The sequence below is a fragment of the Coffea arabica genome, chromosome 4e (assembly GCF_036785885.1).
Source record: "Coffea arabica cultivar ET-39 chromosome 4e, Coffea Arabica ET-39 HiFi, whole genome shotgun sequence".
Taxonomy (NCBI): domain Eukaryota; kingdom Viridiplantae; phylum Streptophyta; class Magnoliopsida; order Gentianales; family Rubiaceae; genus Coffea; species Coffea arabica.
In genome coordinates, this window is record NC_092317.1 from 45339949 (window position 1) to 45362799 (window position 22851).

Consider the following 22851-nt stretch of genomic DNA (forward strand, 5'->3'; position numbering starts at 1 on the left):
TGTGATATGAGCTTGCCAAAACCAAGTGCTAATGATTGACGAAACCTTGGTCATTCGTTTTATTCTTGATCAGAATTGAATCTGTTGAAACCTAGGGCTAATGATTGACGAAACCCTAGTGAGATTTCTATTTGAAATGTGAGTTGGTTATATTGACAAATCTTAAATATTATGTGCTTGTAAATCGGAATCGTAAGGAATCCATTTTGGTCCTGTGAACTTGAGAAGTTTTTAAGCAAGCTATTTAAATATATCTTCACTCTAGTATGGTACGATAGAACTTAGCACTGAAGGTTAAAGTTAGAAATTTCGTGTAGGAATTTTCTAAACCTTGCCAACTCGATATTTCTCCTTTAAGCGTAAACTAGCCTTATTACTTTTAGAAAATGATTTCACTAGTTTGAAAACCCTAAGTCTTATTTTAATTCCTTTTCTTTCTTTAAGATTTACCCTTGGATAGTTGTCGGTAGGAAAAGTTCCAAAATAAGAGTTTTAATAACTTTAATTAAAAACGTAGAAACTTGCTCGGCAAGAAACTTTATTTTAGGTAAAATAGTTTTTAGTGATAACTTTTGCAAGAACCGTAGCTTTAAAGAAATTTTCAAAGTATTTTTCTAACTTTGATATTAAGTGGTTTGTCGATTTATTTCAAGAAAATAATACTAGTTATCCTTTTATAAGGATAAGTATCTCAAGGAAAACTATAAGAAATATTTCTACTACTTTTGTCAAGTTTCAACCTAAGTGGACTCTTGAAATTACTATGGGAAGGTAAACTAGTAATATATTAGATAAACCTCGATGTGCATAAGTTTAAAAACTGAATAGAAACTTATAATTTCAAAATTTGGTATTCTAGGATATTGCGAGGACGTGGAATTCGATTCCCAATTTGACATCTGAACTTCACTCTTGGTGAGTGTCCCTGCTTGTTCTATGCCTACTTGAATAAAGTGCTTCCTTGACTTGATATGTGGTAATTGCAAAAATGGTTTCTGATCCATCGAAGCGAGCAATGTGTACTTTATCACACTAGCCGTTCGAGTGGTGATTTGCGTGAAATGTTTTAGTGAATCCATGTGTTGTGACGTCGCTGGGTGAATCTCTCGACCAAAGTTCTGAGGGTATACGCAAGTATACTGCTCCTAATTTCCTGAGGGTATATCTCGAGTATACTGCTCCCTTAGTTGATGTGCGGGCCCGGGACAGGGGTATGAACGGTGACGGGTTAGGAAACAAAATGAGATACTCTACATGGATCATAAGTAGTGAGAGTTGACGGAGGGTCAACTACGGTGGTTTCAGATCAAGCGAGGAATTTGGCTCCTGAGAGCCCCTGTATCCTACTTTGTGCTGTTATACGTTTTCTTAATTATTGAATTTCATACTCGTTACTTGCCTTATGTGATTGCATGCTTTGGGGCACCACTGAGATTTAGCTCACCCCACGTTTACTTGTTTTCCTTAACAGGTGCTGGAAATTGAAAGCTTTGAAACTTACTCATGTTTTCCTTTTGGAATGCATTTGAATGCTATGACTTATTTTGTGGGTTGTAATGCGTTAATTTGGATAATGTACTTTTATTTGGATTGCCACTTGAAGTTAGAAAATGTGTAAACCCTAATTCGAGCGTTTGGCTTGTAAGTTTGTATTAGTGATGTATGTAATTATCTATCCGGATTGGTACGACTTTATACCTTGGATTGTAGCATGTGGGACGTTTAAGAGTCTCGATTGGCTATTTTAAATCACCGCTATCTCTGAAGTTAATGTGGTTTTAGTGACGGTCTTCTTCGGAAAAATTGTTTTGTGATAGATTAGGTTATTTTTCGAAAGGATTTGGGTTAGAATGCTTGCGTGAGTCCTGGCGAGAGTTGGGCAGGCGGCCCGCCAACACTTTGGTTCGCCTTAGGGGAAAGTGGGGTCGCCACAAATACTATGGTCTGATGCTTCATTTTCTATATGACTGCAGCGAGCTCTATCAAACCTTTGGTACCATTTGACACTAGCCAAGAACCTATCCAATCTTTCTTTTACTTTCCCCTCACCTTCCCACTGATTGCACCATGTCCACGGTTTCCCTTCAAAGCCTAAATCAACTAACTCATTTTCCTTTATAAACCTATTAAACTCCTTAAAGCTACTCTCATGTCTCCTCCTCCCTCCCCATTTTTCCTCCCCAGATCTGATATCATTAAAATCCCCTACCAATACCCAATGTTCCCCCCACTCCCTCTTTTTTTGCTCTATCATTTTCCACTGTACCTTTCTTGTGTTCTCATCTGTGCTCACATAAACTCCCACCAGCCACCATTTACAACCAGAATCACTGTCTTTCATTTTCATCCCTATGAAGAAAGTCCCCTGGTCGATACTTATCACTTCTATATCTTCCTTCCATATCATTGCAAGACCTCCTGCTTTACCATTAGAGTTAACCACACAGCAATTGTTAAACTTTAATTGTTTTTGAATCTTTTCTATGATTGTTTTCTGATTCTTTGTCTCAGCCAAAAAGACAACACTTGGAAAGTGGAGATTTATCACCTCCTTTAGTTGGGGAATTGTCAAAGGTCCTCCCACACCTCGACAATTCCATACCAAAACCTTCATTTACACTGTGGAGGCTTTAATGGGATTGCCTCCAGTTCCCTCATTTTAGTCATTTTTTGACTTTTCCTTCTTCTTTGTTCCTGAAATCCTTCTTCCCCTCCATCCTCTTCCATTATCTCTCCCTCCTCATTAACTATAGGTTTCTTTCTTTTGCCCCCCTGATCCCCCACATGAGTATTCTTTTTTATCTCTCCCAGTGGTGTTCTTTTAAGCCTATGGAATCCTCTTTGCATCTTTCGTTTGTCTTCCACCTTCACAGAAGCTAGAGGAATCATTATTTCTTGGCCTTCCCCCATTCCTACCTTCTGTACATTCTCCTTATTACCTGACCAATCCTTTATTACATCTCCCACCTCGCCTCCTTGCATTTCGAAATCCATGTGACCTTCCACCTCCCTTGTCCTTTTCTCCTCCTCCTGTACTTGAATTTCTTTGCCAAAAACCTGATCTCCCATCCTCACCTCGTCTGTCCTTGGCTCCCTCGTTTTCTCTACCATATCACTAAATACTAAAGCCTTTTCCCACCCTACCTTTTCCTACATATCCCTTCCCATTTTGTCCCCCTCCCTCTGCTCTCTGTCTCATCCTCTCATGTTGTACTGCTCTCTCCCCTATCCCATCCTCCTTTCCTCCTGAGTCAACCCCATCCGGTATGTTGGATTGTCCCTTAGGGTGCATTTGTTTTCCATGTTCACCCCAAAGTGGTGACGTCATTATATTCCCTGCTCTCATCCACGGTCCAAACTGTGCTTCCCTATGGGATTGATTGGCCCTCATTTCCATTCTGCAATTTTTATCTCCATGTCCTATGATACCACACTTATAACAAAAATCTGGGTAGCGTTCGTACCGAAATTCAATCCAGACCATCTCTCCATTCAGTTTCACTACTGTCCCTCTTACCAGTGGCTGGTGCAAATCTACTTCCGCATATATTTTCATATGCCTCCCCTCCTTTCCGCCCCTAGGTGGTAGTATGACCTCCCTCACTTTCCTGAATATCCCCCCTATTTTCTTCCCGTTGCCTTACTCATCCAGTGTACCGGGAGATTCCAGATTTGGATCCAGAAGCTGGCAAAGCTAAAGCATTCAACTTGTTTTTCAAATCCTACACACCACTCCCTTATAACGAGCACCTGATTGTCTAGAATCCACGGACCTCCTGCCATTACCTTTTCCTTATCCTCCTCCCTTTCAAACTGAAATTGAAACACATTTGTGCCTATCTCAGTGACTCGTAAGTTTCTGGGATAACCCCAAACATAGTTGGTGAACTGTTTTACCCCAGTGAAATTGGCTATCTTATCTCCCATAATTCGACCTACCAAACTTCCTCTGCAATCTTGAACGCTTTGTTCTACATCATCATTACTTAAATCTATTCCACCCACTTCCTTATCTGATAAATCAAACCTTCGCAGAGCAATTGCTAGAGCTTTCTCCATCTTCCCCAAGACCCTACAGTGTTCCCAGTACTATCTCAGGACGAACAAATAGCCTTTTCACCTGTGTTTACAAGAGATAAAAATGCACAGCAAGCTCAAAACACAGTAGGTTATATAAAAGAAAAGCTAAAAAAGAAAGCTAAACCTTCTTCCCTTTTGGAATTCTGGATATTCATAGTTTGAATGCATACCACAGAAATCTACCTCTACCCTTCGTTAGGTGGATACTAAGCAGAAAAACGAAATGACAACGACAAAGAAGTAAAAGAAGAAAGTGCAAGGAAATGAAGGTGACTGAAGCTACTGGCCATTAGTGAGCTGATTCTTCTTCATGGGTTACTAGACTCCTCACTATTCCCCCGCATAACTCCTTCAGGAATATCCAAATTTTGGACCAGCTGATTTCCGCTAGCTGTGTTCTTGAGATTTGAAAAATTTTGAAAGCTAAGCGGGCTCTGGTACGGACGGTGGAAAGTGGTGTGGCCTTTCTTACTAGTGTTTTGATGAATAAATATGGCAATTCATTCGTTTATTGCTGGTTGTGATTTATCTTATGAATTTTGTTTAAGTGGCAAGTAAAAGTATGTTATCTTGGTGAATACCATGAGTTTTATGACTTGGTGCAATTTGTGGTTAACTTGTTTAAGCAATATAAATATTTTACTAGCAATTGTTGTGTGGATTGGGCAATTGTTGATCTCAGTTCTCCATGTTAGGAGATGACGTGGGCCATGATCTTTAATTATCTGGTTTTCTGGTGCTTTAATTGTGATTAATAAATGACCCTACTCCGCTAGTGTTGTCACCCAGTAATCGGGAGTGTTCACCACAAGTGTCGACTTTCGCGTCAAAAAGTGACTATATATATAAGTAGTTAGTCCTGAAGTTGTGAAGAGTTGAGTAACTGGGCTCTTTCATCTAAAAATGTCAGAGTTCACGTCAAAAGACTTGAACTGACAGGCGTCGAGCCTGTGCAATAATAAATACCTACTCGAGAAAAATGAATTTTCTGTGTATAGTAGTGAGTAGGGTCGAATCCACAGGGACTGGAAAAAATTCGATTCTTTTCAAGTTCGGGACACGGGGGATTTTTATCAGAAATAAACTAAAAATAATTAAACAATTTAACTAAAAATAATTAATTAATTAATACAATTATAAATAGCAATTAAATAAATGATAAATAAATTCTAGCCAAGGATACAACTACGCAGACACAGTCCATTCATCCGATCATTGATGCAAAGGTTCACTTAATTTTATTAACAGGTTAGTTATAGTCGCCGATAAAGTCTAACGACCAGCTTTTCCTTAATTTATTAATAACCAAGGTACGACCGTTGATTACCCCTAACCAGGAAATACTCCTAGGTACGACCGTAGGAATTAATTTCCTAATTGCATTAAAAACTAGAAAAGCCTAACCCAAATTAATAACACGCTACGAGGGTTATTTAAATCAGATTGCATGTCCCCCTAGTATGTGAAAATACTAGTTGTCACTAATATTAACCAACTAAACAATTACGGATTTAATTGATTAATTTGACAAGAGATTAATAAGTCAAATTGCACATCGGGCCCTTGATATCCAATAAACAAAATAATCCCATGGAAATTAAAATAGAAAACATGCAAATATTAACAAATTAAGGAACATGTAAAATTAATTAGATCTCACAGATATTTGGGACTGCGTCTTCGCGTTGATCCTTGACTAGATGAGAAAATTAGCCACGCCTCATAAGAAAATCTTCACACAATTCAATTGAATTTAAAGACATCATCTTTCTTCGATAATTGATAGAGTGAATAACAAAGCTCTCGAAAGAGAATAAGAAAATTGCACACTAGAATTCAACAAACCAAAACAACTCCCTATTCTTTCCTCTGGAACATCCCTCGGAGAGAAAACTAAAAACTCCTCTATCCTCCTACGGATCTTATTTTGAGAGAAAACTCCAAAACTAGTCTAATAGCTTTTTCAGCTCCCTTCTCATTCTCCTCTCCACTAGTTTTATAAGAGAACTAGTTACGTAGGAAGCAAATAGAAAAGCTACTTTCATCATCAAAGTCCACCTATGACTAATGAGTATATCTCCCACAATAAGAACAAACTTTCTACGTGGTCCCCGCTTTGATTTCTTATTGCTAGTGGATTTCATCATATCAATTCAATTCTTCATCAGCAATTCCGTTGGTTTGCACAATTTGGGCTGATGGTGGAAAGCTTTTAGAAGCTTTCACGCGTAGAGAAATCTTCTCAAGAAGGTCCCCTTTTAGCACTTTTCTGCTCCACTTTCTGAAATTATATCCAAATACCAAATATAAATATATATTGACAATTAAAACAATATTTGGCAAGGATAAAGAGGAAAATTAACAATAAAATTACTAACAATTAACACCCTATCAATTCCCCCCACACTTAAATCATGCTTGTCCTCAAGCATGGGAACACTAAACTCAACAATGGCTAACTCTCATTTCATTTACTGCCAAGCTACGCTTATCCCAAAATCAAGTTTTAGTGGCTAAGTGTCAAGACATATTTCTCCCGGTTAGCTCCTGAAATCATAGACTCGTCCAATTCATAGCTAACTCGTCTAAGAAATCAAAATATTAAACTAGCAAAAGTTAGCAATTGGGTCAACTGAAAATCAAAATCTCAACATTGAAGAACAAGGATCGGCAGGCCAACATGATCATAAGCTTACTTATTATTTTCTTTTCTTCTTCTTTTTTTTTTTTTTTTTAACAAATGCTCAGTCCCAAGCTATTCAAGTCTTTTGACGTGAACTCTGACATTTTTAGATGAAAGAGCCCAGTTACTCAACTCTTCACAACTTCAGGACTAACTACTCATATATATAGTCACTTTTTGACGCGAAAGTCGACACTTGTGGTGAAGACTCCCGGTTACTGGGTGACAACACTAGCGGAGTAGGGTCATTTATTAATCACAATTAAAGCACCAGAAAACCAGATAATTAAAGATCATGGCCCACGTCATCTCCTAACATGGAGAACTGAGATCAACAATTGCCCAATCCACACAACAATTGCTAGTAAAATATTTATATTGCTTAAACAAGTTAACCACAAATTGCACCAAGTCATAAAACTCATGGTATTCACCAAGATAACATACTTTTACTTGCCACTTAAACAAAATTCATAAGATAAATCACAACCAGCAATAAACGAATGAATTGCCATATTTATTCATCAAAACACTAGTAAGAAAGGCAGCAAATTAAAGAAACACCAATCAAAACTAAACCCAAATCCCCCCCACACTTAAATCACACATTGCCCTCAATGTGATAATGAAACAGTAAAAATAAGAAGAAGGACAACGAAACTCCCCTGAAGCTGGTGCCAGCTATTAGCACCTGTAGTTGGAGGAGGCGGAGCGGAGGTCAAAGGGTCGAGATCGTGGTTTCACCATTCTTTCCAAATTGCACTCCAAACCACAATAGACTATCCAAATGTAATAATAATGCACCTCAAAATCACCCCAATCAATGTAGTAATTGAAATGCAAACAGACAAAAGGCTCTCATATAAGGCAATTGAAGGCAATCTACTTCAATAAGTAAATTTAAGTGTTAAAGGCACCTCCCAATTGAACAAACAACTGTAGCAAATTACCCACAGTTAGACACAAAGTACAGCAGATTAAACACAATTCAACCTAAAATATATATATATATAATGATTAACGATTGGACATTCAATTCTAAAAATTGACAGGTGTCGAAGTAAAATCAATAAAGATATGCAAAACACCCTAAACTAGTATCATCGGTGCACGCATAAGGAATAAGTAAATCACACGACTAACCACAAGTCAATCTACTAAATAAATAAAAATCAAGCAAAGTAAAAAGAAACAAGCAAAGTAACACAGAAGTACCCAACTAAGGAGGAATAGAAATGTCAGGTAGTCCAAACACGCAAAATTTTCAAAAACGTACTGTAATAAAAATAATAAAAACATACTGCAATAATAAAATAAGAAAATGAAAAAAAATAATAGAAAGAGATTGAGGCAAGCGCGTGCATACGAAGCCAGTGGTGCGATGAAGGTGGTGGCTGTGAGAGAGAAGAGTTTGCGGCAGCTGGATCTGGTGGTGCGCGGCTTTCGGGGCTTCAGGCGGATCTTGGAGGCGGTGGCTATGGCAAGGGTGAAGGAGGTCAGATGAGTTGGTGGTCACCCTTGGCGAGGAGAGCCGAGGCAGCGGCGAGAAGAGCTGGGGTGGGCGGCGGTGGGGTGAGGTTCGCAGCCGAAGAAGAAAGAAAAAGAAAGGGACAGCGGCTTGGCAAGAAAGAAAGAAAGAAAGAAGAGGAGAATAAAGAAAAAAGAAAAGAAGTAAAGAGAAAGAAAGGAGAAAAATAAAAAGGAAAGAAAAAATAGTTTTTTTTTTTTGTTTTTTTTTTTTCGAATTCAGATTTCGAAAATGTTAATTGCTAAAACACTTTTTTTTTTAGACACATATTTAACGAATTGAACAACAAAAACTAACAAAACTAAAAATTGGGTTGCCTCCCAAAAGCGCCTTTCTTTAACGTCTTTGGCTAGACGAAGTCCAGAATTTGCTTAAACTAAGCAAATCGGGTCTTCCAGTTGCATCATCTCCACCCGTTCAATTGGAAATCCTTCATAATACGGCTTGAGACGGTGACCATTCACCACAAATTTTTTCTCCGTCTTCAAACTTTGGATCTCTACTGCACCATAATGAAAGACATTAGTCACAACAAAAGGGCCAATCCAACGAGAACGTAATTTACCTGGAAATAGTTTCAATTTGGAGTGGTATAGTAAAACTTTTTGCCCGCAGACGAATGTCTTCCTAGAGATCTGTTGGTCATGAAAGATCCGATTCTTCTCCTTATAGATCACTGCATTCTCGTATGCTTCATTTCGGATTTCTTCCAACTCTAGTAATTGTAACTTTCTTTGAATTCCGCCTTCCTCGATATCCATGTTGCATTGTTTGACCGCCCAAAATGCTCTATGCTCAAACTCGACCGGGAGATGACATGGCTTTCCAAATACCAATCGGTAAGGGGACATGCCAATGGGTGTCTTATATGCCGTCCTATATGCCCATAGTGCATCATCTAGTCTCACACTCCAATCCTTCCTATCGGGTCGGACCATCTTTTCTAGAATTGATTTGATCTCTCGGTTCGATGCTTCCGCCTGACCATTTGTCTGAGGATGGTAGGATGTAGAGACTTTGTGCAAGACACCATATCTCCTAAAAATTGCAGCGATCTTTTTGTTGCAGAAATGAGTACCCCGATCACTTACAATTGCTCGCGGCATCCCAAAGCGAACAAAAATATTAGACTTAACGAATTCTGCAACCACTTTGGAATCATTAGTGCGGGTGGCCTTTGCTTCTACCCACTTTGAAACATAATCTACAGCAAGCAATATATACAAAAAACCAAAGGACGAAGGAAAAAGACCCATAAAATCAATGCCCCAAACGTCAAAAATTTCAACAAAAATCATTGGGGTTTGAGTCATTTGATCCCTACGAGAGATATTACCCACTCTTTGACACTTATCACATGACTTACAAAATGAGTAGGCATCCTTGAATAGAGTTGGCCAATAGAATCCACTCTCTAGCACCTTACGAGCCGTTCTCTTCGGTCCAAGTGACCTCCACATGCAAAAGAGTGACAATAGGCTAGAATAGATTGAAATTCAACTTCACTTACACATCTACGGATGATTTGATCAGCACCCCGCTTCCAGAGGTAAGGATCATCCCAAATGTAGAACTTTGCATCGCTCCTCAACTTGTCTCTCTTTGCCTTAGGCCATCCTGTAGGAAATTTGTCAGTGACTAGAAAATTAACAATATCTGCATACCAAGGCAAAGATGAGTTAATAGAAAATAAATGCTCCTCGGGGAATGCTTCTCTCAATGGGATGTCATCTTCGACGACTTGTACTCGACTCAAGTGATCTGCTACCAGATTCTCCGCCCCTTTCTTATCTCGGATCTCCAGGTTGAACTCCTGTAGCAACAATATCCACCGTATCAATCGCGGTTTTGCCTCTTTTTTGGTCAACAGATACCGCAAAGCTGCATGATCAGAAAAAATAATAACTTTAGCACCAAGTAAATAAGACCGAAATTTTTCTAAGGCAAAAACAACTGCTAAAAGTTCCTTTTCGGTGGTTGAATAGTTCAATTGAGCTCCGTTCAAGGCTCGAGATGCGTAGTAAATAGCATGAGCTGCTTTTCCTACTCTTTGACCCAATACCGCACCAACTGCATAGTCACTGGCGTCGCACATGATCTCGAATGGGAGGTTCCAGTCAGGGGGTTGGATAATAAGTGAGGTGATCAATAACTCCTTTAACTTATTGAATGCCCCCTTACATGTTTCATCAAATTCGAAGGATACATCTTTTTGTAAAAGTTGGAACAAGGGTGCTCCAATTTTCGAGAAATCCTTGATGAACCTTCTATAGAAACCTGCGTGACCCAAGAAAGAACGAACTTCCCGCACACTCGCTGGGTAAGGTAAAGTAGATATAACATCTATTTTTGCCTTATCAACCTCAATACCTGTAGATGATACAACATGACCCAAAACTATCCCGTGTTCAACCATAAAATGACATTTTTCCCAATTAAGCACGAGATTAGTTTCTATACACCTTACTAAAATCAATTTCAGGTTATCTAGACAGTTTTCAAAACTTTCACCATATACACTAAAATCGTCCATGAAAACCTCAATAATCTTCTCAACATATTCTGAAAAGATACTTACCATGCATCTTTGAAAGGTAGCAGGTGCATTACACAATCCAAATGGCATCCTTCGGTATGCAAATGTTCCAAATGGGTAGGTGAAAGTAGTCTTCTCTTGGTCCTCGGGTGCGATGGCAATTTGAAAATAACCTGAAAATCCATCCAAGAAACAATAGTAAGCTCGACATGCTAATCGCTCCACCATCTGGTCAATGAAAGGGAGGGGGAAATGGTCCTTTTTCGTGACGGCATTTAGCTTTCGGTAATCGATACACTGTCGCCATCCGGTGGGCTTTCGAATTGGTACGAGCTCACCATCTTGGTTTGATTCCACTGTCACCCCTGCCTTCTTCGGGACCACCTGTATTGGACTTACCCACGGGCTATCTGATATTGCAAATATAATTCCAACGTCCAGCAGTTTTAAAATCTCTTTCTTTACGACCTCCATCATGAGAGGATTTAATCTCCGTTGAGCTTGCCGTACGGGTTTAGCATTCTCCTCGAGTCGAATTCGGTGCATACACACCGCGGGGCTAATTCCCTTGATGTCGGCGATGGTCCATCCTATCGCCTGCTTATGTTCCCTAAGAACTCGAAATAGTTTCTCTTCTTGAACCTTTGATAAACGCGCGGAGATGATCACTGGAAGTGTCTCCCCTTCACCTAAGTATACATACTTTAGGTGTTTCGACAGTGGTTTTAGTTCCAATACAGGTGCCTGCACCACAGATGGAAGTAACCTTTGATGAGGTTCGGGTATGAAAATCGGTGCAAGATCATACCTTGTCTTCGTGGTTGGTAACGTTTACAACGATCCAATCACGCATTTAAGCTCTTCACTCAACTCTACCCTAGAGGTTGTTTCGGACTCAAAGTGCCTGGTCAGGACAACCTCTAGTTCATCCCTGCCTTCAATTTCAAAAACCTCCTGTATAGCAGGGTCAATAACATTTATCGAGAAAACAGAGCCAATATTTGAATCGGATGGATATTTCATGGTCTCAAAGATGTTAAAGTGAACAATCTCACCATCAAATTCCATAGACAAAGTACCCTTATTAACATCAATTTTGGTTCGGACTGTGCTCAAAAAGGGTCTACCTAACAACAAAGGTGACGGATCACGGGAGTGTTCATCCTCCATGTCGAGCACATAAAAATCAGTTGGAAAAATCAATTCATTAATTTTTACCAAAACATCTTCAATCAACCCGTCAGGGTATGCATTGGTCCTGTCAGCTAATTGGATTATTATCCCAATCTCTTTCAAAGGGCCTAAGTTTAATGAAGCATAAATGGACTTTGGCATGACATTAATCGAGGCTCCTAGGTCTAACATGGCATTTCCAATCAAAGTATTACCTATCCTACAAGGAATAGTAAACATACCTGGATCTCCGCATTTTGGTGGAAGTTTCCTTTGTAGAATTGCTGAAACATTCTCCCCAACTATAACTCGTTCATCCCCCTTCAACCGCTTGCGGTTGGCACACAAGTCCCTCAAAAATTTTGCGTACCTGGGTACTTGTTTAATCGCATCCAGCAGGGGTATGTTGATCTCCACCTTGCGAAAGATCTCCAAGACCTCTTTTTCCTTATCTTGCTTCTTTGGTTTCTCTAACCTGCTAGGAAAGGGAGGTGGATTAGTTTTAGTTGTAGGAATTGGGTTCGAGGTTACCTTTGCATTTTTGTTGTCTGTGCCCTCCTCTTCCAATTCTTTCTCAATCCGTTCCTCGTCCTTATCTTTAGGAATCACGGGTTCGGGTCCTTGAACTTCCTTGCCACTCCTTAAGGTCATTACGCTTACATTCTTTGGATTCGCCTCAGGTTGAGATGGCAACTTTCCTTGAACTTGGGACTCCAAACGGTTGATTGTTATAGCCATTTGATTCATTTGATTTTGCAATGATTGCACCTGTCCCAGTTGATTTCTCATGCTTTGCAGGTCTGAATCCGTCTTTTGTTGATTAGCAAGTAATTGCTTCATCATCTCTTCCATGGACGGACTTGAGTTTGAAGGGGGTGGTGGTGGTGGTAGGCGAGGATGATACTGCTGTTGGTGCCCTTGCTGTCTATTTGGCACAAAGTTAGACTGCCTATTTCCTCCATAGCTAAGGTTGAGGTGATCCCTCCAACCAGGATTGTAGGTGTTTGAGTACGGGTCGTACTGCTTTCTTGGCGCGGGCGCGTGGCCAGCCATGTTCACCTGTTCTGCAGTTTCTTCTTGAACCAGTGGACACATTTCCGTAGGATGACCCACGGCAGTGCACACCCCACACACTTTGACTTGTGAAGCACTCCCCACAGCTAATTGTCTTACGAAAGATGTTAATTCGAAGATCTGCTGTTGGATAGAGGACGTTTCCACCTCATTCACCCTACGCGTCGGGATGTCCTCTCTTGAACCAAACTGCTGTGAGTTCTCAGCCATCCCTTCAATCAACTCCCATGCTCCTCGAGGGGTTTTGTTCACCAACGCCCCTCCACTTGCAGCATCGATTATGCTTCTGTCCCTGAAAAGCAACCCCTCATAGAAATATTGAATGAGCAGTTGCTCACTTATCTGATGTTGAGGGCATTTGGTGCACAGTTTCTTAAACCTCTCCCAGTACTCATAGAGTGACTCGCCTGGGTGTTGTTTGATGCCACATATCTCCTTCCTTAGGCTTGCAGCTCGAGATGCCGGAAAGTACTTGTCCAAGAATTTTTTCTTCAGTTGGTCCCACGTGGTGATACTACCAGGCGGTAGGCCAGTCTTTTGCGGAGTCCTTCAAAGAGAAGGGGAAAGCCCTCATCTTTATTTGCTCTTCTGTAATTTCCGGGGGTTTCATACTGTTGCAAACGACGTCGAACTCTTGCAAGTGCTTGTAGGGCTCCTCACCTGGTAGACCATGAAAAGATGGCAAGAGATGAATTAGACCAGATTTTAGTTCAAAGGAAGTGTCATCATTTAAATGTGGAAAAGTAATGCACAAGGGCTGCTGATTTAAATCAGGAGCAGCCAACTCCCTTAGTGTTCGTGCATTTGCCATAGTGACTTTCTCTTGGTCTGAATCACTTGAATTGTCACCAGACAAATTTGTCGGCTCAACCTCTGGATCAAGTTCCTGAGGTGCAATATCGTATTGCTCCTCCCTGAGCCGCCTGGTTTCTTTCCTCGTTCTACGCGCGGTCTTCTCTACTTCAGGGTCAAAAATTAATTCGCCTGTACGAGAAGAGCGAGGCATAAACTAGAAAAATACCAGAGAAAAAAAATGAACTTAAAAAGAAACAAATGATTAACGCCAGTCCCCGGCAACGGCGCCAAAAATTGACAGGCGTCGAGCCTGTGCAATAATAAATACCTACTCGAGAAAAATGAATTTTCTGTGTATAGTAGTGAGTAGGGTCGAATCCACAGGGACTGGAAAAAATTCGATTCTTTTCAAGTTCGGGACACGGGGGATTTTTATCAGAAATAAACTAAAAATAATTAAACAATTTAACTAAAAATAATTAATTAATTAATACAATTATAAATAGCAATTAAATAAATGATAAATAAATTCTAGCCAAGGATACAACTACGCAGACACAGTCCATTCATCCGATCATTGATGCAAAGGTTCACTTAATTTTATTAACAGGTTAGTTATAGTCGCCGATAAACTCTAACGACCAGCTTTTCCTTAATTTATTAATAACCAAGGTACGACCGTTGATTACCCCTAACCAGGAAATACTCCTAGGTACGACCGTAGGAATTAATTTCCTAATTGCATTAAAAACTAGAAAAGCCTAACCCAAATTAATAACACGCTACGAGGGTTATTTAAATCAGATTGCATGTCCCCCTAGTATGTGAAAATACTAGTTGTCACTAATATTAACCAACTAAACAATTACGGATTTAATTGATTAATTTGACAAGAGATTAATAAGTCAAATTGCACATCGGGCCCTTGATATCCAATAAACAAAATAATCTCATGGAAATTAAAATAGAAAACATGCAAATATTAACAAATTAAGGAACATGTAAAATTAATTAGATCTCACAGATATTTGGGACTGCGTCTTCGCGTTGATCCTTGACTAGATGAGAAAATTAGCCACGCCTCATAAGAAAATCTTCACACAATTCAATTGAATTTAAAGACATCATCTTTCTTCGATAATTGATAGAGTGAATAACAAAGCTCTCGGAAGAGAATAAGAAAATTGCACACTAGAATTCAACAAACCAAAACAACTCCCTATTCTCTCCTCTGGAACATCCCTCGGAGAGAAAACTAAAAACTCCTCTATCCTCCTACGGAGCTTATTTTGAGAGAAAACTCCAAAACTAGTCTAATAGCTTTTTCAGCTCCCTTCTCATTCTCCTCTCCACTAGTTTTATAAGAGAACTAGTTACGTAGGAAGCAAATAGAAAAGCTACTTTCATCATCAAAGTCCACCTATGACTAATGAGTATATCTCCCACAATAAGAACAAACTTTCTACGTGGTCCCCGCTTTGATTTCTTATTGCTAGTGGATTTCATCATATCAATTCAATTCTTCATCAGCAATTCCGTTGGTTTGCACAATTTGGGCTGATGGTGGAAAGCTTTTAGAAGCTTTCACGCGTAGAGAAATCTTCTCAAGAAGGTCCCCTTTTAGCACTTTTCTGCTCCACTTTCTGAAATTATATCCAAATACCAAATATAAATATATATTGACAATTAAAACAATATTTGGCAAGGATAAAGAGGAAAATTAACAATAAAATTACTAACAATTAACTCCCTATCAGAAAAGGTGTTCGAAAGTGTTTGCTCCTACACCGAGGAGGAAAGCTCTCAATTCTAGAGAGATAAGTTTAGTAATTAATTGTCAGCGGAGAGACTTTGAATCTAAGCACTACTTAAGTGTGTTTTTTTTTTCCTCTCTAAAACATTTTTTTGCTTCGCAAACCAGGTTCACAAGAGCAACACAACTCCGCTACTGAAGCACTTTCATAACTGTCCGGAGTTTACTCTTTTTGAAAGCTCAAACTAATTTGACAAAGAAATGAATATCGAATTGCTCACTTAACTCGCAGGTTGCACAATAATGCCGAAACTCATTGGTAAACAAATAATCAGAAGGTTATTGAGGCCACAGAAACAAGCAAACAGCATGCCCAAGTAAAGTCAAATCCAACTGAGATCATTCGAAATCAAAAGCTGCCAAAGATTGCATTATAACATCTTACAACTTGAAAACAATAAGATCCAACTGACATCATTTGAAATTAAAAAGCTGCCAAAGATTGCAGTATAACATCTTACAATTTGAAAACAATGGTAAAACAATTAAAAGTTAAAGAATCCTCTACCACAATTTGGTGAACAGAATCATGTCTTTTCAGTAGTCAGATAATTACAAGTTAGTATTGACTCAAGTCATCATCTGTCAGTTGGGGTGTAGAATCAACTTCTTTGCCACTAGACGGATGCCAGCATTCTGCTGGTAGTCATATGCATCCAAGGAGAAGTATGCATCCACAAAATTCCCAGGTGTAAATAAGGGATCTAGTTCTTCAGTGTCAAATTTACTGAACACAAGCCTTTGTATGGTCGAAGATTCTTTTTGGTATATCTCTGTGGCCCAACGAACCACATCACCATCTGCTATGGTGGGTAAGCTGTAATTTCAAACATATATACATGAATTAGAAGATAAAACTTAAATGATGAGTAATCTGGGGTCCTAATCATCTGAAAGCAAATTTTTTATTGGCCCATTTTGAAAAGAGCAAAAGTTTTTAGATTTGCAGCGTCGCTTAGGCTAGAAGATTATTTATTGCTTTACTTTTACCAATATCTCAGAACATGAATAGTTATGACAAAAAAGTCAAAAGTAGAGGAGGAGAAGGAATATAGCAGAAAACTAAAAAAGAAAATCATTAAAATGAATCGGGTTTGTGCATGATAAGTTTTTTAACTATGAAACAGATGATAATAAAGACAATTTCTCAACCTTTATCTAGCACATTAAGTGACACAATCTGTTGCTAAACCATTGAACATAAACAGAAAATCACAATGTTATGTACGGAAGAAGGGATAGGATAACCAAACAAAAATGCAACTAATGAAATCACTAGAAAATTGAACTTTAACCGTTATGCTATTATATTGTGGTGGAGACTTTGAAAGCGAAAAAGAAATAAAAGCAACTTACTGCAGTCGCACAGTAGGAAAGTTCCAGAAGCCAGCCTTTCTAGTCACAGAAGGCCTCCATTCGGAGCTGCTACCAGAATCCACAGACAGCCTTTGAGCAAGCTTGTCAATTTCATCTAAAATTCTGCATAGGCTTGGTGATGCATTCACCACAAAACTCAACCGGGGGCGACCAGCAGGATCAAAAAATTTCTTACTGATTCCAAAGCGCACTTTCAGTTGCCTACAACAGACATGTAATGCTATACTTTTATGCAATATTTGTATCTTCCGAGTCCCACGGTAGAAGGGGGCAAGAATGACAGACACAGAAGGTATAGAAATTTCATCAGGCTCGAGGAAATCAATCAGACCGCAAGAACCCTCAGATGAAGTTGTTGAAGATTCTTGTAAGGCTGAACCAGATTCTTCTTCTTCCATGCTGTCCTCTACTTGAAGGGGTTCTCTCTCCATTTCATTCCTCAACAAGCCCATGTCAAAGGGGTCTGTCCCATTGGAGTTAGGATCAACTATATCCTGGACATCTATATTTGTGACGGGAGTTACAAGAGATAAGATTGGATGAGCTTCCTCCAGGTGATTTGCAGGAGTTGATCTCAGATGATTTTCAACTTTACTGCTGGATGATGGTTCATTTGAGTCCAAGCCTATCGCTTCAGGAGAGGCCTTCCCATTGCTGCGACTTCTTGTAGTAGCATTTGGAGAAACCCAACTATTCTCTGTGAATATATCAGGAAGGCTGGACTCCTGTGAGTGTGAAAAGAATCAAGCTATTTACTTCACACCAGAGAGAAGGTTGCTTAATCTCAGCGAAGCTAAAGAATAATACAAGGTATAGTTTAACATCCAGGTTATAATATTCAACAGAAAGCAGTAAAGCTCATTATCACTTTAAATGGTCATCCACAAATGAACTTTAACTCATCCTTTGTTAGGGAAGCAATAGCTAAGATAAGCTCATCTAGAAGCATCATAGATACATCCTCTTAGTATTCAAGTCGAACACTCAGGTAAAACTACCCATCAATCTTTTGCAGCATTAATGACACTTTGATTCAACTTTCTTTTGATCCTTCAACGGTTCTAATATTCACTAATCAAAAGCCCATTTTTGCCTCTACTAAAGCATCAGAATTGCTCAAGTCCACCTAACACGGCCACAAAGCAGTTGAGCTTTGTGGAACCCCACTAAGGAATTTCAGAGTCCCTTAGCATAGCTACCACCCACAGGTGAGTGGGTTATTTTCAACTAACTTCTACAGAGTTTAATCTCAACATGAAGCATTGTATACCAATTGCTAATGCTGGTAAAGGTAGGAGGAGACGACATCTATACGGAGTCACTGATTCAAGAATTGGAAGAAATGCAGCTGGGTACACAATTTACCCTCAAGAATAATGTGCGCAATCTGTCATAACTGATTCCAATAATTTTAGAAACCACTAATTAAGAATGGCTACTAGTTATTATTATTTATTATTTAGCATCTTATCACAAAGAGAGGGTACGTCAAATACTTAAAACAAGAAATGACAAAATTTGAATGCTTAAACCCCTGTAAATGCACTGACATCTTAATCTTTTATGAGAAAATATGATAATTTCATGTTAAATGGCATGGTGCCATAGGAACATTTCCACAACTGATTTAACATATCTGCTACTTCCCTCCCCCCCCCCCCGGGCGGCGGTGGGGCGAGCTAAAAGGAAAACTCAAATGGCAGAAAATGAAAACAGCTTGAGCCGCAGGCTGGTAAAGTTTTTATAGATATTTAGCTCTTGAAAAAATCTAATGGACTAAACTTTTAGTAGATTTGCCCAATAGCTATATAGGTCAACACCGCCAACTGAAGAAGTCAATAACCAGCAAAAAATTGAGTAGATGTAACAAGAGATATTCATCAAATAAAATGAAAGCCGGAAAGAGGTGTCATTTTAAACTAGTTAGGTGGAATGTTTAATACTAAGCATACGCACTGACCACTGATCATAGTTATTAAAAATTGCGCTATCAAATCAAATTAAGAAAATTGTATATCAGAGCATGAAAATTGTCATTACCAAGAATAAAACAGTAGCACAATACTTGAGAACCTCAAGATTCATCCGAACATCATCTAAACTCCTGCAACATGACATTTGAAGAGAGATAAGGCTAAAGCAGAATGAATCCTTCAGGCATGATACATGTGACAACACAACAATATAATCTACATGTTTGGATGTTTGTTGATCCGCATAGCTTGCTAAATGTAACAACCGGATGACAAAAGGAAGTCAAACACTAGTCTATCAGCCTTCTATGTCAAGTCACTCGGAAACAAGAACAATTCAGTTTTAACTATTAAACTAATAGCGCTATCATAGAAAACTTCTATAGGATAACATTTAAGGAAAAAGAAGGTACTTGTACAGACTGAGAAATGAGAAAGCAACCATACCTATGTGTTTGCTGACCAATTCCAAAATAGGTCGCAAGAGTGGCCATCTGAACATCAAGCAACTCGTATTAGCATCTAATCATCATGCTAGACAAATGCTCAGAAAATAACAAAATTGTTCAAACTGTGAATGCATACATGTTAAACTGATTCGAGATACTCAAAATGTTAGTTGTAGACGATCAGATCTGACTAGCAAAAATTCAGATTCTTTTGGATGAACTAAAATTCAACCTAGGAAGGTCTTATCTAAGGAACCCATCAACAAGAGTACTGATTTATTAAAGTTATGGCCATTTAATGGTCTACCTATATGCACAAACAAACAATCTATAAGATCAAACCTCAAATTTTATTTTACATGAATGATAATAGTTGATTACTTTCTGTGGTTTGACTTCAAAAATTTCATCAAGTAAACTAAAATTTTATGAGTAGAAATACAGTATTTGGATTGGATCAGCCTTGTTGGATTGTGATTTTTTGGAGAAAAAATTTTACGTTTTCTGTGAATATTCCTTCTATACAATTTCCAATCACCTTTTTACATCACATACACTTCCTAAAAAAGTGCTACATCAATTTTTTCCCAAGCACTTCCCAAAAAATCCAACCAAATGGTATTTGGAAACATTATCTTTTTAGTTGGAAAAGAATCAGTGAGTCGACCAAGTCAAGCATGAGTCCAGAGCAAGAATGAATTAGTAGGGATTGGGTCCTTTGTATTGGATTAACTATAAGGATGAAAATTGAGGGTACAAATTATGTTCTTAAACATGAGTTTTTATTTACTGTAATGATAGAAGAATGGTATTGCATATTAGAAGAATGGCATTGAATGATAGCAATCAGATTTTCCAGGAAAATCTTTTAAATACTTCAAACTTCTCCTTTTTCTTCTATTACTTCCCCCTGGCCTTTGATACAAATATATTCTCTCTCTTCTTTTTTCATCTAGAGCAAAATAAAATGCAACAAAGTTATTTATCTTTTCTTCTGCCCTAAGCAAATCTTATCCTCTGATTTTCTTTCCCACAACCAAACACTAAAACTAAAAAAAAAAGAGGTATTACACATTTATTTTACTGAGGCAATGAATATATTCGTCTACCAAAACTTATAGTTAATCCATATTATATAGGAAAGATGATTTACCAAAAATTGCTTAAGTAATTAATCACTTTGCACTAGTACATCCAATCTGTCCTCTAATGGTTTCTAAACTCATTGACATAATATCTCATTTACCTATAGGAAATTAAATCATACTTTAGGCCCCAAAGAAAAACTTTTAAATGCCACGATAATCAGTATTTATTATCTTTATTGTCCTTCCAATCCCTCGTAAGACTTCAAACTCTCACAAAAAGAAAAAATAAAAAGTGTAGTTCATAAAACAATTTAATGGGGACAAGATAATTGCACCTTCATGTCACCAGCTCTTCTTCCAAATCTTTGTGTTAACAATGCCAGTGAATCAATAGTTCCCTTGGGCTCCGGAGCTGGCCTATTGATCTCGGCGAAAGCTTCTCTAATCCGAGCACAATCAAATCTTAGTATATTGTGCCCTGCCCATATCCTCCCTGTATAGAAAAACAAAACAATTAAAAGTCAGTTCATCATAATCCCAACGATCTCAGAAACACACACAATGATGAACTTTACATTCTCAAGATTTCAAATCAAAATCTTGTCCACTGAAATACTCCCTATGATCACAAAACATCGAGCTAAAATATCCACAAATGACCCCAAAATACCACAATTAGTGAAAGAGGCACGTATAAACGCTTGATTGCTAGAAAGCGCACAGTTTTGGGGGCTGCTTATTATGAGGGCATTTTGACCCACTTTTGTACCAAATGTATACTTTTCTCGGTATTTTTAGCACTGCATTTTGTACAAAAATACATTTTTTCCCTGTATAAATGAAATTCTTCACCAGCTCAATTCACAGAAATCATAGAAGACCCCACAAAAATCCAGCATTTCAAGTCTCAAACTTTGCTCCTTCATCAACAACACCAAAGAAACTATATTGGTACAATAAAAATAGCAAACCACAAAAACTAAATGCTAACAAACAAGAATCCTAATTTACAAGAAGAGCACTTAACTTTCCAAATACATGTCTAAATTTCTATAGACAAAGCGAGAAAAGTAAGATAGGGGGCCAACCATGGAGAATGCCGTAGACTTTATCAGCTATTTCAGCAAAAGTTGGAGCCGAAATCACGGCATCTCTAGTAATCCCATTACACCGAACAGAAAGATTAGAAATGAGGGACAAATCAGAGGGTTTAACAAGAGTCGAGTAACTCTCCAGCTCAATTAGCTTTTTGGGGCAAACCAAAATCGCCCCAAATTCCAAAATCGCAAACCCTTGACCCTGCCGAGTTGGAACGCTGGTTTCCACATCGAAGAACGCAATTTCCGACTTATCCACGGCTGGAACCATTGCTAAATTCATTTCAATTATGCTAATAATTTCGCTAATCACTTGCTAATTTGGGACTAATCTGGGTTGGTTTTGGGATGGAAATTGAAAAGGGTTTTGAGAGAAATGAAGAAAGGGATTCTGTAGGCATTTATATTCTGGGTTGGGGGGAAATTTTGGGTTAGCTTGTGGGAGAAGGAGGTGGGCTGTGATTCTATGCTTTGCAGAGTTGCAGACGCAAAAGAAAAGCGTGGATATGAGGAACACGTAAGGTGAAAGCGATGCTTTCCTCGTTTATAAGGCATATCGGATTGCTTTGGTTTCTGGTCCTGCCAATCCGAAGTTTAGGACATTTTCTTTTGTTAATTTGAGAATGAAACATTTATTTATTTATTTTGTTGGAGAAATTTTTCCTTAAAGTTATGATAAAAAAAATTTAGGTTTTTAATTTGAGAAAAAATGTTAAATAAAAAGTATTGCTACAGGTGTTAACCATTAAAGTTACGTTATAGTTACATGGTAGTATTAGGGATATACGCGAACCGAACTACTCGCGAGCTAGCTCGGTCAATGGCTTGGCTTGAACTCGGTTTGACCGGCTCATGCTACTCAGTTGGTTTTCGAGTCGAGTTTCGAGTCAGTAATTTGAGGCTTGAGGCTTGTCGAACTACTCATCGAGTCGAAGTGTATTTAAATAATATATATAATTTAAATAATATATATGTATTATAATTATAAAATGACAATTATGGGTATAATTTATACTGAATTTACAATATACTCTTCTTTATAATAAAATTTCATAATGGCAAAAAAGTAATAACATAATTGTAAAAAGACCTAAAAAGAAAAAAATGTCTAGAAAAAGGGAAGAAAATAAGGTTCAGAAGCTTTTTCGAGTCAAGTCAAAAAGCTTGATTAGACTCAACTTGATA

General features: G+C 38.4%; 2 protein-coding genes and 1 non-coding gene across 3 annotated transcripts; 1 reads left to right on the plus strand and 2 right to left on the minus strand.

Moving 5' to 3' along the window:
- Positions 1–1909: 1909 nt before the first annotated feature.
- LOC140005644 (uncharacterized) lies at positions 1910–2614 on the minus strand. The gene has a single exon (XM_072046663.1). The coding sequence runs from the start codon at positions 2612–2614 to the stop codon at positions 1910–1912; it is 705 nt and encodes a 234-aa protein (XP_071902764.1).
- A 10800-nt stretch (positions 2615–13414) lies between these two features.
- On the plus strand, positions 13415–13521 carry LOC113743121 (small nucleolar RNA R71). The gene has a single exon (XR_003461006.1). It is a non-coding gene; the product is annotated as a small nucleolar RNA R71 (small nucleolar RNA).
- A 2500-nt stretch (positions 13522–16021) lies between these two features.
- On the minus strand, positions 16022–22104 carry LOC113741426 (protein NEN1-like). The gene is made up of 6 exons (XM_027268955.2): positions 21658–22104; positions 20905–21062; positions 19480–19526; positions 19100–19163; positions 17039–17784; positions 16022–16499 (listed from the first exon to the last, which is right to left on the minus strand). The coding sequence occupies exons 1-6, from the start codon at positions 21947–21949 to the stop codon at positions 16268–16270; spliced, it is 1539 nt and encodes a 512-aa protein (XP_027124756.1). The 5' UTR covers positions 21950–22104; the 3' UTR covers positions 16022–16267.
- Between the last annotated feature and the right edge of the window lie 747 nt (positions 22105–22851).

Excerpts from the sequence above, each read along its gene's own strand:
- LOC140005644 (XM_072046663.1), bottom strand. The coding sequence starts at position 2,614 with ATGAAGGTTTTGGTATGGAATTGTCGAGGTGTGGGAGGACCTTTGACA.
- LOC113741426 (XM_027268955.2), bottom strand. The coding sequence starts at position 21,949 with ATGAATTTAGCAATGGTTCCAGCCGTGGATAAGTCGGAAATTGCGTTC. Across the intron at positions 21,063-21,657 it reads AGTCTACGGCATTCTCCATG|GGAGGATATGGGCAGGGCAC; the intron begins GTTGGCCCCCTA and ends TTTTCTATACAG. Across the intron at positions 19,527-20,904 it reads GAAGAGCTGGTGACATGAAG|ATGGCCACTCTTGCGACCTA; the intron begins GTGCAATTATCT and ends CTTGATGTTCAG.